At 33.7% G+C, this 13186-nt stretch overlaps 1 protein-coding gene across 2 annotated transcripts in view; it reads left to right on the top strand.

The window, feature by feature from the left end:
• The window catches only part of FNDC3A (fibronectin type III domain containing 3A), a 158852-nt gene that overhangs the window by 58394 nt on the left and 87272 nt on the right, over nucleotides 1–13186 (top strand). For both annotated transcript variants that reach the window (XM_081289268.1, XM_081289267.1), the window contains exon 3: nucleotides 643–718. In XM_081289268.1, the coding sequence (XP_081145394.1) occupies nucleotides 643–718 (76 nt within the window). The remainder of the gene's footprint in view (nucleotides 1–642; nucleotides 719–13186) is intronic.

Genomic DNA, 13186 nt, shown 5'->3' with positions numbered 1-13186 from the left:
AACAAACTCAAAAAAGATACAGAATTAAATCTAGAATTTAGTGCTGCACAATTCTGTGCAGCACAAGACTTAAAAAATTTTTTTAGAATATTGTTTGTCTTGGGATAGAAAAACTTTAGACTTCTTTTTTCCCAGTTTTCTGTTTTTCTCAGTTTTTAAATGTCATAAAATTAGACTGTATTTTATCTTCTTGATACGAAAAAAAACTACTTAAAATGGTGGGATTAATTTAACACATTCTCAGCCATACCTTAATATGTACAATTCAAGTGTGCTCAACTCATGTTCTAACAAATCAATTTATACTTCAGAAAAGTACAATACTTAGCTAATGATGAATTCCCATAAATAATCAAATATTTGGGATTTGACTCCATCTTTGTTTCTAAGTAATGTTTCTTGACCTTCTAATAAAAATTTGCCTCTATTTTCTTTTTCTGTTTCCTTTACTTCTGGCCTATGTCTGGCTTCTAGAAAAAGTGAAATTTTTTTTTAACAAACCAGCATTGTAAATGTGTAATTTCCATTTTCCTTCCCAGTGTCCTAAGGTTAAATAGCTTACATCTGCAGCATTTAGTATTTTTATGTACTGCTTTGCTCTTACTATTTTGATTAATACTTTCCCCCCCCCCTCATTTTAAGGTTATTCTGGTACAAGTAAATCCTGGGGAAGCATTTACAATAAGAAGAGAAGATGGACAGTTTCAGTGCATTACAGGTAAGAATGGCAATTTATTACCATTTGTGATTAAAAAAAATGGTGATACAAAATAGTATATATGCTTATGGTTTCTTCCTTTATTTCTCATTACCACCATACGAAAGCACAATACTGTTTTATGTAACTATTGCCATAATATCCTAACTAAACTTTTTACCATGATTTGATTAATCTTTCTGTATTTTATTGTTCATGTTACTTCCCTACTTAGAAATCTTCAGTGACTCTAGTCCAGATTCCTTAGTCTTTCAAAAAGATAACTGCAATTTTCTAGTCTTGTTCCCACTTCAATTCCAACATTGCTTCCCTTTAATCTTTTCTAAGTTATCTTAATTACTGTCTTTCAAACCTGTCTTGTGCTGTCAGTAATAATTTTTTTAATCTAGAATTCATCCTTTATAACCACTATTCCAGCCTGTACAAATCCTACTGCTTTAAGACTGAACTTAGTTCTTACCTTTAAGAAGATTTTTGTAATCTTCCTTTAGTGAGCATCCTCTTAGCATTTTGGGGCTGGGTAATTCTTTGCTGTGGAGGGCTATCCTGTGAATTGTAGAATGTTTAGCAGAATTCCTCACCACTTTTCATGAGCCACTTCTCCTTACCCCCATTTAGACAAACAGAAATGTCTCCAGACATCAACAAATACCCTTGGGTAGCAAAATTGTCCCCAGTTGATGCAAATCACTTTCATATGTAAAGATGAAAGCAATAAAAAATTTAGTGGCTAAGATGGGCCCGCAATCCAAAAGTATCCTTATGAAAAGGGGGACATTAGACATACATGTAGGAACAGTGCCCTGTAAAGATAAAGGCAGAGATCGACAAGCCAAGAAATGGCAAAGATCACCAGAAACCATCATAAGGTAGGAGAGAGGCTTGGAACAGAATCTACCTTATATCCATCAGGAAAAAGCCAACCTTCCCAACACCCTATTATTTCATTTCTAGGCTCCAAATCTGTGAGACAATAAATTTCTGTTGTTCTAAGTGAAAAATAAAATAAAAGTCACTGGCTGTGGAACCTGAATTTAAATCTCAACTCTGCCTCATACTAGCTATATGATCTTGCTCATGTTACTTAACCTCTATAAATATTTTTCTTCTCAATAAAATTGCCATCCCAATCAAGAACAGTATATCTAATAGGATAATTGTGAGGGTTAATTAATACACATACAGTGTACTCAGACATGGCACAAATAAGGCACTCAATAAATGGTGGTGGTGGTGCTAATAGAAAATGACCTCCATCTCCTCTGAAATCCTGTAATACCAATGACTATGCCATTAATTTATCAAATAACTGTGCTATTTTATAGTAGTTATTCTAGTTTTTTTTTCTTTTAACTATTTAAGTTTTGTATTATTTGATATAAAAATTTTATTCAGTTTCTCCAACTATAGTCTAAGCACTGAGCAAATAACATCTCATATTTCTTTTTATTCCTTTGAACCTAATAGTTTATTTAATTTAAAAAGAGTTCATTAGAGGTAGGATGAACATATACTTTACTATCATCCAAACTGGAATGCTTCTGAAAATGAAAGAACTTTTGTAAGTACTTAATGACTAGTATGAACCAAGACTTATGGTATTCCCCTCTCCCCCATTTTACCAAAGCTGTAAATAGCATACACTTCATTACCTAAATGAAAATAAGCCCATCTTTAACTATGTGTTTCATAGAATGTAAGTTTCTAATAGATTTATTTTTATATCTTTTTCAAAATGTTTTCAATAAATATTGTTTATATTAGAAACATTTTAATAAATATAGCATTGATCTTTTCAAGCACATTGGCAAGCTGAGTATGGTGGCACAAACCTAATTTATAATGTGCAGGCAGTACTAATAGTATCCTAATGTTAGGAACTAACCATCACATTAAAACACTTTTATACAGGGACACATTTCTCTGCTTCACTGGAAAATAGAAGTTCCTTACTCTATATGATAGATTTTAAGGATGGAAACTGAAGATTAGTGAATAGAATTTTTTAAAACACAGGAAAGGAAAAAAGGGAACTAGTATAAAGAAGAAAGGCTTTCCCCTCTGGTTATATGTCATTACCTAAATGAAAATAAGCCCATTTTAAAAGTGAGAGTAGGAATAGAAGGGAAGCAACAGGTAACAAGGAGAAAGAGAAAGTCTCAAGGAAGGGAAATCTCATGCCAGTGAAGTGGAGAAGAAAGAGATCCTTAGACCAAGAGAGAAATTACAAGATGGGTTATGGGTGGAAGGAATAGTAGTGAATGAAGGACTGGGGTTGAAGTCCTTGTAAAGACCAGTGTGCTCTCACTCCAAGCAAGGGAAGCATACAGAGAGAAGAGTATTGACTACAAGAATTCATCACCTCCCTTTTGTCATCACTAGTCACTGTCATGTAGCAAGCCCCTTCCTGGCTTAGTTCATCTCATATTTCTTTTTATCCCTTCAAACCTAATAGTTTAGTTAATTTAAAAAGAATTCATTAGAGGTAGGGTGACCATATACTTTACCATCATCCAAACTGGTATACTTTTTAAAAAGGAGAGTAGGAATAGAAGGGAAGGAACAGGTAACAAAGAGAAAGTCTCAAGGAAGGGAAATCTTATGCCAGTGAAGCAGAGAAGAAGAAGAGATCCTTAGACCAATAGAGAAGAGTGAGGGAGGAAGAAAGGAGAGGAGAAGGGGAGGGCAAACTGGGAAATGAAATGTACCAAATTATGCTCTATCCATATATAAATATACCACAATGAGTCCAATGTGTGTATGTATATTTACATGTGCGTGTGTGTGTGTGTAATTACACACACACGCACATGTAATTATAGCACTCTAAAATAATAATAAAAGATCAGTAGTGTAGAGTAAGTGGATCAGGGAAAGGGAAGGTATTGGAAAATGAGATTGATCTAATTATCTTATGTGCATGTATGGATATAGCCCAATGAATCCTATTTATAATTATAATGCACCAATAAAAATATATTAATTAAAGTAAATTAATTTTAAAAAATTTTAAAGAAAAAGAGGTCTAAGACCATCAAGTTAGAAAAGCTGTTCTCTGGTAGCCACTATACTCATTATAGAAAAATCTCTATAGTAAAACCTAAATAATTGAGATAAATCCAGTATAAATTAATAAGCATTTGAATTAAAGCTCATTCTTTTTAAAATAATTTTGTTATCTTTCAAGAATTTATAAAAACAATTGAGGTGGCTGAGTTACTATAGTATGCTGATTTTAAATCCTTTGGGTATAGAACAAGGAGTGGGATAGCTGGGTCAAATGGTAGTTCCATTCCATCCATTCATCAGCAGATTGTAGTAACACAGCCACATCAATGTTTATAGCAGCTCAATTCACAATAGCTAAACTGTGGAAGCAACCTAGATATCCTTCAATAGATGAATGGATAAAGAAACTGTGGTATATATACACAATGGAATATTACTCCACATTAAAAGAGAATAAAATTATGCCATTTGCAGCTAAATGGATGGAGTTGGAGAATAATCATGCTAAGTGAAGTTAGCCAACCCCAAAAAACCAAAGGCTGAATGTTTTCTCTGATAAGTGGGTGCTGATCTATAGTGGGGTAACATGGGAAAAATGGAAGAACTTTGATGGGGCGGAGGGGAGGGGAAAGATGGGGAGAGGGCATGGAGGTAGGAAAGATGGTGGAATGAGAGGGACATTATTACCCTAGGTACATGTACGACTTCACATATGGTGTGATGCTATATCATATACAACTATAGAAATGTAAAGTTGTGCTGCAATTGTATACAATCAATCAAAATGCATTCTGATGTCATATATACCTAATTAAAGTAAATAAATAAAAAATATGGAAAGAAAAAAATGTATAAAAACAAATTTATAAAAAGAGCTTTAGAGATCTACGTAATCGCCTTTCTTTATTATAGGTTCAGAATTTGTGTGTTACAGCTAGTTATGAGTAGTCCTTAATGTAGTCCTACCTTTTCTACTGTAGCATACTTCCTAGAGAGACAAAATTGCTAGTCATTTTTTCTGAGACTTTACTGTCTACTGAGGTGTACTGTGCCAGTTGCCGGTAATTCAGAGAACTAAGACAGTTCCTGCCATTCAAGAACACGGGAAAGGGGGAAATTAGCAATGATATACAGAAAGAGAGAGCTATTAGAGATGTGCCTAGGGTATTATGAGAACACAAAATGAGACTGTAACACAGAGTAGTATGTAATGGGAAAAAAATTTCCTAGAAGAAGTGAAACATAAGCTATTTTTAAGGAAAATAACAGCTAACCAGATGGACAAAGCATATTAAGACATTTTAGATAGAGAGAGGGAAAAGTGTTCAAAAGCAGCCAGAGGGAAAAAATGACTTGAATTATTTGATTAACCACAGAGATTGGAATTGCTAAAAAGTTATGTGAAAAGGGGGTGTGGCTACAAATGAATCTCAAAAATGTAGAAAGAACTTGAAGTGGCTTGAGCAGCATACTAGGAAATTTAACTTCATTGGGAGGATGTGGAAGAGCCAGGAAATATACAGGGAAATAAACATCTAATTAATGATTTGAAAAGATTAGTGATGCCTTTTGTTCTATTAATATGTGATGTCTCTTGGCCCATAAATCTTCCTACTATAAACATCTAGAGATGTTCAATAAAATATAACAAATATTCTTTTAAATGCATGGCTAAGCTTCTTTCTATTCCACACTTCCCAAAAAAGAAACAAAGTGAAAAAAGTAAAAATATATACTTATTTGATTTGATGATTTTTATTGTCTCATACCATTTTTTCTGAGTCTTCAATGATGATTTCTGTAATCCTTTAGCTCTTTACCTCCTTGTTCCACTCTGAGATATGTAAAAGTGCTGTCCCATTGACCACTTTCCAGTTTGTCTTTATGTTCTATGGTTGGGTTTATTTATACTGCCTGATTTGGACCCATACTTTTTTTTTTATTAACCTTTTTTTAAACAGTGCTAAGGGATCGACTGAGGCCTCACAGCCTGGGTTCACACCTAGGCAAGTACTCTGCCACTGTGCTACATCCCCAACCCCAGTATCTCATTTTTACTGTTTTTAGCTGCAACTCATTGGTTTCAGCACAAATACATCATTACTTTTTAAATGAGAATATTACCATGAATCTGTCTCAGGTTTTTTTTTCTATTCTAAAATATTTCTTATATTCTAAAATATTTCTTAGAAACTAGTCTAAAACTTGGTGGGTTTTTTTTTTTCTGTTTTGTAATGAAATGCTTTGATAAGAATGTCAACACATTATCTTGTATGATGATATATGTACTGTGAAAATTAAGTCATTTTTGCTTGGTTACTTGTACATAAGAAAGTAAACATTTATTAAATGACTTAAATTTCTGGTTTAGAATTAACAGATCTTTATAACATATTAAAGACTACCCTTAGGTTTGTTTTTGGCTTTTTGTTGGTTTTTGTTTGTTTTGTTTTGTTTTGTTTTGTTTGAGGGGGTTTGGTGCACAGGTAAGCAGAAGAAGAAATTGACAAAGTTTCTAAATTTGGATTACTAGAAAAGTTATAGAGGTAATAACTTATATTCTCTATATATTGCATAGAGAATATGTCATTCATATTAAGATCTATGTCATACAGCTGGTTCTCCAGGTGATAAACTGGTACCTACATGTAGATATCATCTGTTCTTTGAAGCTCTTGCTTCAGTTTCTCTCCTTTTAGTCTTAGGTATACATATAGAAATAATTGAAATCAGGATTTAAGTTCTACAACTGTTTATGTCTGTCATAAGCCTTTCATAGCACCCAGCATATAGAGAATGCTCAATAAATGTTTAAGTTAAAGAAGAGAAGAAAACAACATTTCTTGAGCATTTCTGTGTCGAGCAAATGGAGTCTATGTAGACAAATTTTAGGTAGTATTCTCCGTAGTTAGAAGCAGATACGGTTTTATTTTCCTCTTTTCCATGACATCTCAAAAATTAATAAATGGGGCTAAGGAATAAGAATGTGTTAACTAAATATTTAGTATTTTTGCATTGTTATAGCATTTCTACTTCTTTGGACATGTTGTTTATGTCTGTGGAACCATACAACCAAAGACTTGTGTTAGATAAATAGCCACTAATTATGTTGGTCATGAATTCACAAAATCTACATTATTTTTTTTTTTACAACATAGGTGCCACATTTGCATTTTAGCAAAATGAGAACCTTATATTCTTTATTTATTCATTCAGTATTCAGTTAAGAGACAAAAATGAATAAGTACTCTTAAACTCCACAAACTTATTTGCCTTACATATCTTTATGTAAAGGCAAAATTAAATTTGTTTACCAGCCCACTGCCAGAAAACAGTTTGTCTCATGTTGTGTTATGCAGGGCTTTGTTTTCTAGGGATTTTCTGCTATTTTTGATCAATTGCTTTGACAAAAATAAAAGACATGTTAATGAAAATTTTAAGTCAGAAGGGTACAAAGGATAACTTAAAACATTGTCAAGCTCAAAAAATAATCAAAACTTCTTGAAATAAGTCAAAATTAACAGGATGAAATTTAATAGGAATAAAGTTCTACATTTTGATTTGAATGATGCTGACTCTTGCCTTTTAACACAAAAGGATTTTATTAAGATTCTCTTTCTTCCCTAACAGTTCAGTCCTGAAGCCATTGGGGTAGAGATAGGGAGTATTCCAGTGGAATGAGGGAGGCAAGATGCAGTTCCTGAGAGTGGGATTCAGTACCCAAATTGGATGAGAAGCACATTACATAGGAGAAGAACCAAGTTTAGGAAGACAGACCCAAGCAGAATAAGGCAGCCTGGTATGGAGTCCAAGGCTGAGGAGGGTATCTTCAAGAGAGTCATAGCATAGTGTGTGGCATAAGAACTTGGAATAGGATGAGAAAGCCATTGACACAATAGGGTGGTCCTGAGCTCAAGCAAGGGTGAAGAGGTCATCAGTGTGGACATGATCATCAGCCTGAGTTGGGTTTGTAGAAGCTCCAGCAAGTTCAGACCACCCCTATGCTGGGGTTGTTGTGGAGTGGATAGTTGGAACCCAAGTGGAGTTTTAAAAAAAGGTAAGAGGAGACATCCACAAAGAAGTGATCAATTTAGAAAGTCACGATTAATACCATGATTATACTCCTGCTACTTCTTCACTAAGAACTCAGTAATACTTGTTTCCAGCACATAGACCACTTCTGTAACAGGAAATGTATAACTTTCCACCATTGCCTACAAGATTATCAGCACCTATAAGAGTGATAGTCTTTATCAAGTTGATTCCTTAAACCCATGAAGGAACTTCAGATCATATGCACTGAAACAAGTGACTGATGTGTCTACTACAGTGTAAGAGAGGAGACTTTGAATTTATAAATAGAGCTTGTTTTAGCAGAACTAGAGTTAAATATGAGCTGTCCTATTGAATCTAACTTGCACAAGAGAAAACAAATTAAATCTTGGATTGTAGAAATAGAAATGTAAGTTCAAAATAGATGGTTGTGTATGTGGGTTAGATGTTTTCAGTTAGCATGTTTAAAAGAAGTATTGGCTAACTTGGGTTGTCCCAGGAAAGGTAACGAGCAGAGAATAAGAGCATGAAATCGTTCTTATAAAAGATTTTAGAAACAAATGAAGGATGTTTAATCTAGAAAATAGAACAGTGACTAGGAAGACATTGTTCCATGTACCTCTGGAGGGCAGAATTTACACCAACAGATTAGAGTTAAAGGAAGCAGATTTTGACTCAGGGAAAAACCGTAACCGATATGACTGTATATAAATGGAGTCATCGTTTGTTATATAATTATATGTATTCATGCACTCATTGGATGGTACAAAGGCAATTTCTACATAGGGAGTTAAGTTTGGTTAGGTGAATTCTAGCCTTCATTTTCAGATTCTTTGATTCTAGAATAATTTAAACTGAGATCTCTTTAGTTAATTATGGGAATGAGTACTTTGAGTGAGAATCTTAAATTTAACAATTACACTTGTGCACAGGCATATTTCATAAAGTAATTGAGCTAGTGAATGGTTATTGCTCATAATAGACCTATAAGCAGAATGCCAACTAGTTAGTTTAATGATACTATTAGTGATGGGCACTTGAGAGAGAAACTTGCACTAAACTTGTGACTCTTTTAGGGGCAGGAGCAATTATGCTACCTTTATCCCATAAAACTTTATTTAACTGAAGTGTTCCAGATATATTATCTCCTGTTTTGTTTCTTTAACAACTGAAATTGTCACCTTTCATCTGATTCTCTTTACTAAAATAATGCCATTTGCTTGCTTAGCAGGTATTCTGTTGATAGGTTATAATGAACTGCTAAAATATTTTAAAGTTGTATTGAGTGCTCATTTGCATTGATAATAACTTCTGTATACCAAAAATAGTCTTTTTATACTTGGGATATTTTAGTACCTCGGAGTCTTCAATATGCACCAATTAAGATTCTCTGGTTATACGGAAATGTTAATTTTAGTATGTGAATAGTGAGCTATCAATAATCACCTGAATGTTGTCTGTTTAACAGAAAATTCTGAACTTCTGCTTATTTTCTATGATTTGACTCTTATGTATAGAAAAAAGTATCAAGGTGAATTCAAATTTGCAGAGCCAGATCGCCTTGGTTTCCTCATACTTACCTTACTTAGGGAACCCAAGAACCTATTTAACAATCCCAGAGTGTGTTAATGATGAGCCTCTTCACCCTCTAGTTTAGAATAACATTCACCCTCACCTTCAAGTCCTGTTACTTTCCCTTTTGGTTCCAAGTAACTCAGACCTGTTTTTAAGCAGTTATTGTTTTTACAATCATTGTTGCTACAGGTGGCTTTCTGCTCTGCCAATGGGGGTCTAATTGGCCTTTCTTTCTACTGCCCCTCATTCAAGAAGTAACCAGCACTGTTGTTAATTGACAGCTCTTTTGTTCTCATTTTTCTTCTCTTCACTGTCATTGCTGTTCATCAGTGTTTTTCTGCTCTCAGATATTATCTTTTCAAGTACTTCATCCTGACTTTCCCTTCATTCCTGCAGTTTTGAAGGGAAGGGAAAGATTGTTTCAAACAATAAGTACCATTTTGCTCACTTTCTATGTGTTCTGGGATCATGGTGAGTATGACCATAGCCATTCTTCCTCCCCACAGTTAGTCAGCGCTTTCATATTTATCATCTCCTTTGCGATAAATAAATTATTTTTTTAAAAAAAAAGGACTGGAGATGTGGCTCAGTGATGAAGCACCCCTGGGTTCAATCCCTGATACCAAAAAAGGAGGAGAGGTTAAAATTTTCTGTTAAGTTGAAGTTTTTATTTAATCAGGACCATTTATTTAATTATATGTTATTAAGGATATCAACAGAATTAACTCATTATGAGAGAAGGAAAACTTACTTTCAATGAATATAGATACATAGAAATCAGTTTGCTACTTGAAGCATGTGGTAGGACTGTAGTTTTTTTAAATTTGTGCTTTCTATATAATCTCATAATTTTGATGAATATGAATTATATAAGCCATATAAATGTCTTACCCCTTTTAAGTTGTTTAATTTGACTTTATTTCATGAAACATTTAGTTGTTTGAACCCAATCAGGAGAATGGTATTTTGAGTACAGATTGAATACAGCATTTTGAGTTTAGATAAGTGGATTTTTAAACTAGTGAAGCCTAGTAAAAGAGACATAGCAAATTTTTAAGTACATAATAATAGTGCAACAATTTTCTGAACATTAAGGGGGTTAAAAAAAAGTAATGTCCAAATTTAATGTTATAATATAGAAGTAGTGCGAAAATTCTGATACCAATGAGAACAGTTAAGAAACCCAAGGCAGAGAATCTGAGGAGACATTGAGAATTTTGTTGACCCAGAAAAGGGTCAGTGTAAGCCAGACTGTATTTATAAAAGATAATTTGTTTGAATTTTTTCTATTTAACCAAGTCATTCTGTGAAGGGATGCTGGGGAAATAAACCAATATTTACTACAAACCTACTTTGTGTTTTAAGTACATTTTCTTAACCCTATGAAAGAATATTCAAAAAGATCACCTTCATTATTAAAAATAAAAATGAACTTTCCAAAGTTAGCTTCAGTAGAAAAATTTCCTGATAAGAGAACTAATGAATCACAAATACAAAGATTTACCTTAGTTTAGCCTTATAGTAAGGAGTACCATATTTTGGGACTCAGTAAATACTAATTAAGCAATCTGTTCCAGACATAACAATTTGTTTATGAAAGCATAGCTGGCATAAGACTAAGATGTTCAGAGAATATTTATATAAAGTCATAAAGAAATTACCATGAAGTTAGCCTTGTACTATCTGCAGGAAATGTACCAGGAAACAAAATATCTTTCCTGGTTCCTTTCTTTGTATAGCAATGTTAGATGTGATTTCTAGTACCTACCTACATACATAGAGATGGAAAAGTCATTTCCCAATTTATCTAGGTTTTATCTTCATGGTTTCCATCTCCTCTTTGCTTATCATAGCAACAGACATTAGGTTTAATTTCATTTCTCAGAAAAACCTTTACTCTTATGTACAGAGGGTGACTTGTACTCCTGACTGTGGTTACAATTGTATATTAATGCCCCCATTAACCATAAGAGTCACAAAAAAAATGTAATAATGGTGGCAGGAGAGGATTTCCTTGCAGGTATGTATTCATTTCTCTATGGCTCTCTCAGAGTCATAATTTTAACACAGAGCCCTCTAATCCTAAAACCAGTGCAATAATATTATTTAAAGATGTTGATTCACTTTTAGAGAGTTAAATTTTAATCAAATACAGCTTTCATTCTTCATGGTTTAATAAAGTTTTCTGTCTTTGAAATTCCCAGAAGTCTCATTATAAAATCCTTAAACATTTGTTTTGGAAAATCCTTTATTATTACAATGAAATGCCATTTTATTTCAATATTTTAACATTTTTAGTCTCAGTGTGTTGGAATTCCTTTTTGTACCCGGGCGCTTGTCACTTGTCAGAACATTTGAAACTGTATTGCTAAATGCATGCACTCTTCCTTGCCCTAAATCTCTTTTCTTACCCTGAAAGTTAACACACCTTTAACAGTAACTTGAAAGACTTAGGCTCTGCCTTACACCCTAATAGGGAAATAGGCAAGTAATCTGAAGTTAAAACAGGGGCATTGACAAAATGCTGTAATGGAATTAGATGTGCCTAGATACACATGGGAGGTCAGAGTAGGAATACCTAAGCCAGCAATGGGAAGTCATTCAGTGCTTCAGGAAAGGATGATATTTAAAGAAGAAGTAGTAAGCTAGGTGGGAAAAATAAAGAACTATCTTTGAAGGAGAAGGAATAATAGCATGTTCAAAGATGGAGCACACAGAGATTAGAAGAGGCTGAAAAGTTATCATTAGAATGGAGAATAGGGTAGCTCGGGGATGACAGAATGTTAGAAAATATAGGCTGTATTACAAATACCATATAGTTTATGCTAAAGATTTTGTGTTTGAGGCTGTAGGTATAGCTCTTCAGCAGAGTGTGAGATCCTGTGTCCATTTCTTTAGTAAGTGTGAGACCCTGTGTCCATTTCCTAGCACCAAAAAAAATTCTTTTAGTTAACTTTTTTAGATTTTTAATTGCCAGTTTGCAATTTTGCCAGACCATGTCTCAAATTTTTAAAAATAAAAATAAAAACACCTAGGAAGGTAGCTCAGTGGTAATGTGCCCTTGAGTCGATCCCCATTTACAAGGGAGGGAGGGTGGAAAGCTTCAGATTTTATCATGAAAGGAACAGGAAATCACAGAAGGATTTTAAGCAGAGAAATAACCACAACAGTAGTAATAAGAATGAGACCTGGGGCTCACTGTGGAAGGTGAGAAGAAGCTAGAGTAATTCCCAAATTCCACAGTTATTTTGGCGAAAAGATAAATGACAGTGACTTTCACTGTGCTAGAGAATACAGGAGTGCTGGGTGTGGTGGTGCACGCCTATAATCCCAGCTACTTAAGAATGAGGCAGGAATTTTGTAAATTTGAGGCCATCTTTGGAAACTCAGTGAGATCCTGACTCAAAAAAAAAAAAAAATCAGGAGAAAAAAAAAGAATCAGCGTTAGATAAAACGGTTAGAGATAATAAATTTCTTTCTAAAAGTATTAGATTTTAAAACCTTTTAATTTATTGGCCTTATTCATTAGAAAGACTTGGAATGAAAATACATAATTTGAAGTCATGAGATATGAATGTGCTTTTGCAAGAAAAAAATGTGAAGTATGAAGATACAAGATTGGAGTCGGGGTCAAGAAAAAATTCTAACATTTAAAGGATAGGAAAAAATGTTACATATATGGATAACGCACAGGACTTATTTATCTAGTCCTGCTATGGGTAGAACAGTACAACAGGTACTATACGAGTTAATAGACATTATAGAAGGGGGAAAGACCCATAAGTTTGGGTGTTAAGGAAAAAACAAAAGATTTATTTGCTATAGTCCTTA

Source organism: Spermophilus citellus (assembly GCF_964194105.1).
Source record: "Spermophilus citellus genome assembly, chromosome: 1".
NCBI classification, from domain to species: Eukaryota; Metazoa; Chordata; class Mammalia; order Rodentia; family Sciuridae; genus Spermophilus; species Spermophilus citellus.
The sequence above is the reverse complement of the archived record's forward strand: the minus strand, read 5'-3'. Positions and strand labels throughout refer to the sequence as shown.